Genomic DNA, 6,091 nt, shown 5'->3' with positions numbered 1-6,091 from the left:
CCTGCTATAATTATGGGACTGGATTTCATGCTCTCCACCAGTGGCTTTGAAGGCAGAAGAACACACCTCACTGCAATTAAACCAAGGGTGATGATGATGGTGGCCCATCCTCCACTGAGCCAATCGAAGTGTTTAAAGGCAATTAGTGTTGCTGTTGAATTGGCGAAGGAAACAAAAACACATGCGAAGTCACTAGTGACCGCTAGAGGTCATCGTATCAACGATTTGTTAAATTAGTAGTAAGTATGGCATTGTACTCATAGTGTATTCAAACTACATGTTGGAATTGAGGCTGTACGAAAATATTTCATGTCCAGGCTGTTGACTTAATCCATTTCACATACAGAATTACAGTTTGTTCTTACAAAACACAACAGTATATATTACATATGTGCATCTATCTACCAAGCTTCAAATGTTTTATATTTGTTATTCTCAACTATGCTATTGGAGTAAATTATTCAACGTGTCATCGAATGATGCAGTGGAAGAAAAGCAATATTTTCACATTAATCGGCTTTTTGTCTCATTTCCTGTTAGTGGGACCTTGCTGTGCTAGAAACTCACTGCCTAAATAAAAGAACTGATTACAGTACAATAAGGAATCCATTAGCTACGATGGACTTTGGGGCATTTTCACAACGTGAAACTCACTCGAGATGCATGAAAATGCATTCCCACCATTCGTGACACCTTTAAGAGTTTTTTTTAAATGAAGTACTTTTTAACATTTCTCACACGTTTTAATACGCTGGTGGTCTCATTTATAATACAATAGAGTTGAAATGGAAAGGAATGTTTATAAATCTTAAAAAACAAAATATGAAATTACAACATAAAAACCGAAAGAACTGCGGATGGTGTAAGTTCTGAGGAAGTGTCACTCGACCCGAAACCTTAACTCTGATGTTATCTGTAGATACTGCCAGATTGCTGAGGTTTTTCCAGCAATTTCTGCTTTTGTATATGACATGACAATATGTTTCTACACGTAATCTTGATCAAATTTCTCTACTCTCCATACCCTCAGATACATAAATTAAAATCCTACACCAGCTATAACTAAGGAATAAAAGAAAGATAAACATGATGAAGTTACATGAAGAATAATGAAAAGAGGTTTTAAATTAATTTTAGGCGCAGTCAAATATAAACGTCTCAATGTGGATGGAAAGAAAGCATAGTGTCTCAAGGGATTGAGAGGATTCATAATGCGAAAAGCTGTGACAATAGCGTGGCTAAATAACCGTGCAATATGTCACTTCTGTGAATCTACTTCAAGAGTATCATTTCGCACAATTGAATCTTAGGGTGTACCTTTTTTGTCGGAGAAAGCAGATTCTGTTAGCAGCATTTGACAGTGATGTATGATTTCTTAAAATTGAAAGGCCGCGTAAGTGACTATGTTTTGTTAAAAGAACTCAGTATTTCTCATTGAAAGATGCTATATTCTTTCAGCTTTTTCTTATTGGAGTGGCGATCCTGCAGTAGGTCGCCTATCCTTTGCCAGTTCAGTGACATCACTTCAGCGACCCCAGTTTGATTTGCTTTGATTTATTGTCGCATGTATCTAAGTACATTGAAAAGTTTTGTTTTGCTTGAGGTATAGGGTGTTTGAACTGAGCGAAGGGTACAACTGCATAGGAAGTGTACAAAAGCAAGATCAAAAGCTTTGAAATTTGAGAGGTCCATTCAGCAGTAATAAAAGCGGGAAAGAAGCTGTTCTTGAACTTGTTGGTACCTGTGTTTAAGCTTTTGTATCTTCTGCCTGACTGAAGAGGTTGAAAGATGTTAAATGATGTTGGTTGCCTTTCCTCAACAAGAAGGGTAGATGGAGTCAATAGATGAAAGGTTGGCTTGAATGATGGTCTGGGCTGTGTTCACAACTTTCAGTAGTTTCGTATGGTCTAGTGCAGAACAGTTGCTCTACCAAGAGGTGACACCCAAATAGAATGCTTTCTAAGGTCCATCTGTAAAAGTTAGAGAGGATCCGTATGGACATGGTGAATTTCCTTGGACTCCTAGGAACAAGTATTGTTATGCCTTCTTGACAGTCGCATCTATTTGGGTGGTCCAGGACAGATTGTTGGTTATGGTCACTCCTAGGAACTTGACTGTCTGGACCCTCTCTACCTCAGCTGCATTGATGTAGACAGGGGTATGTCGTCCTCCTTTCTTCCTGAAGTCAATGATCAGCTGTTTAGTTTTAGTTGCAGTTAGAATGCAGGGTTCCCCAAAGCTTATTGCCCCTTGGAAATTCAAAATTTTACGGAAATATGCCTCCTAATTTATGTCAGAAACAGTCTATCCGGAAGAAAAGCCCTGCTGGACGTCTGTAAACAGTTGGTAAAATTGAAGCCTGAAACAAAAATCTGGAAGTCCTGTTTAGTTAAGATTACATTTTCTGTAATTTTCTTGTTAAACTTAAACAGTACAAAACCATTGTTTTAACAAATCACAGTAATTGCACTGTTTCACTTTAACATTAATATAGTTTATTCATATTTCTTAATTGACATCATCTTAGTAAAATTATAAGTTAATTAATCAAAATTACTATACTATCGGGAAATCGGCTAGGCGAAAAGAAAGTGTTTTCGACTTGGTACAACTCCACTACTAGTGTATGAAGTTAAAGGAAAAATAAAACACTTGCATTTATAATGCAGTTGAAATGAACGCATTTAGGAATGACGGTTTGAAAGGAACTTACAAAATATTAAAAAGAGGAACTAAAACAAGCGAAAAATAACGATTTTGAATATATTATATCGTATGATTCAGCGAATAAAATTGAAAATCCAAGTTCAGCGTTATCGTGAATTCCAATAAATACACAAAACTGAGCTATCATGAACAGCAAACACATTTTGTAACATATTTCGTGAAATGAAGTAAAGATGAGTCACACTGAAAGAGAATGACCATGAATTTTATACCGGACAAAGAAAGCCTAAACAATTGATATCATCTTATCATTCAAATACTGCTATGTAATAACCGTTTTCTCACGTCCATCATGTTTCACTTCAAGCATAAATCATGTAACACCCAAATGTTAACTTTGCTGGCCCTGTTTTATTCAGCCAAACATTAGAAAAACGCGGTTTTAAAAAATAAGTTTTCTATACAACGTGGCATTAATTCAGCAACATAGATTGTCCAGAATAATGTGTAAGTCATGCCTGGGTATTCAAGAGTATGTTTATTGTACAGATTTTGTATTTTATACCGATTAGAGATTGCAAATACAATGGATACTATCGTTTCACCTGTAATACCTAAGCTCTCAATTAAGCACAGGGTGTTATTTTCAATTAACATTTTGTTACAAAAACTCTGTCATAATAAACAGTAGAGGTGAGAGTTTTTTTCAATTTCATACATAATTCGTGCCAATTCCAAAACACAAGAAATAAATTTATATTTGGATACCGCACACTTCTTTTCCGATTTGAGGCTTTGCAGTGGCGAAAGAGAAAAACAATGCCATCTGTGGCAGTAGGTATATGGAAAATTGCCAACATTGGTAGTGTGATCGCTAAAGCTAAAGGTATCGGGTAGCATGTAAAAATGAAGTGCATTGCATGGATTCGCAGAAAATAATTTGATATTTCAGGTCTGCTGAAACCTCGTACAGGTGCTATCAGACTTGCTGAGTATTGCAGCATTTTCTTTTAATTTCAGATTCAGACTATTCTGTTTTTTTTTGAGTGACCCCTTTGCACTAAGGAGGTGGATGTATCTCTTTGCATTACTTGAATGTCGGTGACAAATGGATTGGCAGCAGGGCACAAGGAGTCAGTTCTCCAGAATGGAAAGAGGCGTTTACACGCCACGCTGATTGATCAGTTTGCTCAGCCGAGCCACGCCCACTGCCTGACGTCGCGGGCAACAGCAGCTTTCGCGCTGTTGTTCTGTTTATAAAGTTCCCGGAGAGTCGGCGGAGGGAGCACGAGGAGAGGAGAGCGCGAGGAGAAGGGGTGGCACGGGGTTAGGAGAGCGCGAGGAGAGAGAGTGAGAGGCACGAGGCCAGGAGAGCGCGAGTTGTTCCCGTACCGACCGTTTGCCCATGGCTCTGCCGGACAACGCCAGCTCTGTCATGGGCAGCGAAGAGCCATCTTTCCCTGAGATTGTAGAGCTGAATGTCGGCGGCCAGGTATATATCACCCGGTACTCCACCCTGCTCAGTGTGCCCGACTCTCTCCTATCGCAGATGTTCAGGCCGAAAAGCGGGTTGGGGCTGGCGAGAGACGGTAAGGGGCGTTTCTTCATCGACCGAGACGGTTTTCTTTTCCGTTACATTCTGGATTACATGCGGGACCAGCAGCTAGTGCTGCCCGACCACTTCCCCGAGAGGAGCCGGCTGCAGAGGGAGGCCGAGTACTTCGCACTTCCCGAACTGGTCAAAACGCTGAGCCCCAAACTCAGCAAACAGAACTCCATCAACGACGACGCTTGCCCCAGCGACACCGAGGACGGCTCGCCCAGCACCGATGCGATCCGCAGCATCGTCTCGACCACGGCGATGGCCAGCAGTACCGGCAGCGAAAGGAGAGCCGGTTTCATCACCATCGGTTACCGGGGCTCCTACACGCTGGGCAGGGACAGCCAGACAGACGCCAAGTTTAGAAGAGTAGCCAGGATCATGGTCTGCGGGAAGACTGCTCTGGCCAAAGAGGTATTCGGGGAGACTCTGAACGAGAGCAGGGACCCGGACCGGCCTCCCGAGCGCTACACGTCCCGTTACTATCTGAAGTTTACTTTCCTGGAGCAGGCGTTCGACAGGTTGGCAGAGGCTGGCTTCCACATGGTGTCCTGTAATTCCACCGGAACCTGCGCCTTCGCTCACGATCAGACCGATGACAAGATATGGACCAGCTACACCGAATATATTTTCTACCGTGAGTGACCTGTGCATCACCAACCTCTGCCTGCTCTTTCCCAAATGATTAGATCTAAATCCGATCCACCACCCCTAGAACTGCCCTAAATGCTCCTCCGTGTGCCATTGCCGCCTCACCCAATTGCTCACGCTTTCCAATTCATTTGGATGGATGAACTTTTTAAATTATTGTCTGTTACATTTTTATTTGGAAAAATGATGCTGTTTAAATTGATATATCAATTTGTAAACGAACACACAGTTTTGTAGTCTAGGGATGTGTTTGGATGTGGTGCCCATTGGGTAATTGGCACATTTCCCAGTGCCTTCAGCAGCCTGGTAGTGTCTGAGGTAAAAATAATTTTAAAACAAAACAAAAACGTATGGCAAGTGACAGAAGAACTGCTTCATAAGAGAACAACAGTATATAAAACAACTGATTTTTGTACATGTCAGTGAGCTGTCATTATTTCATGAACAGCAAACTGTGTTTGTGCTCCTTACCCAGAATATTTAAATGAAAGGCTAATGGTGGGGATAGTATTTCTATTGACATCGAAACAAGGATGTAGAAGTGAAATTTAAAGAGATTTGCCATTTTTCACAACATAGTATTCTGAGCTTGAAGAAATACGGTTTGTATCTTAAAATAAATGTTTGCCAAATAACACATCGCCTTTAAAAAGAGATAAACAGATTTAAATTTCATAGTGAAATCACTGTTGTAAAATTTTGGATCAGTCTGCATGGGTTTGTGCAGATATTTCCAAATGAACTTTGATGTTTCCTATGATATGCGTATGTGATATTGTTTAAAAAATAAAGCTATTTTGTGACTAAATCAAATGCCAAAGCCTTCGTAGTTTAATTTGTATCTTTACATAAGTAGTGATTTTTTTGATACACAAGTTTGTAATCTATTTGGAATTAATTTTTATTGCAATCAAGTTGTGTCAAATATACTTGCAAAGGTTAAGAGCCGGTTGATTTAACAACAAAATCATTGTAATCTTGATGAGCTTACAGCCGGCTAGTGAATGTGAAGATTTGTTTCAAAGAGAATTTAAAAAAATTAATAAGCTATAGTGGGCACTTTCCTTGAAAGTAGTGAAAGATTAGCTTCTCCCAAGTGGACTATAAGGTGCCTCACAGCTGCAAGTGCATTGACCGTGTATTCACGTCTATTTTAAAACCCAAACATTTAGG

General features: G+C 40.1%; 1 protein-coding gene across 1 annotated transcript; it reads left to right on the top strand.

Annotated features, from left to right (window-relative positions):
• The first annotated feature begins 3,915 nt into the window (after positions 1-3,915).
• Positions 3,916-5,731, top strand: LOC125480943 (BTB/POZ domain-containing protein KCTD8-like). The gene has a single exon (XM_048605168.1). It carries the CDS (start codon positions 4,073-4,075, stop codon positions 4,910-4,912), a length of 840 nt encoding a protein of 279 aa, XP_048461125.1. The 5' UTR covers positions 3,916-4,072; the 3' UTR covers positions 4,913-5,731.
• Positions 5,732-6,091: the final 360 nt, after the last annotated feature.

Source organism: Rhincodon typus, chromosome 14, assembly GCF_021869965.1.
Source record: "Rhincodon typus isolate 14 chromosome 14, sRhiTyp1.1, whole genome shotgun sequence".
In the NCBI taxonomy this organism is placed as follows: Eukaryota; Metazoa; Chordata; class Chondrichthyes; order Orectolobiformes; family Rhincodontidae; genus Rhincodon; species Rhincodon typus.
Note: the sequence above shows the minus strand (reverse complement) of the source record. Positions and strands in the feature narration are given on the sequence as shown.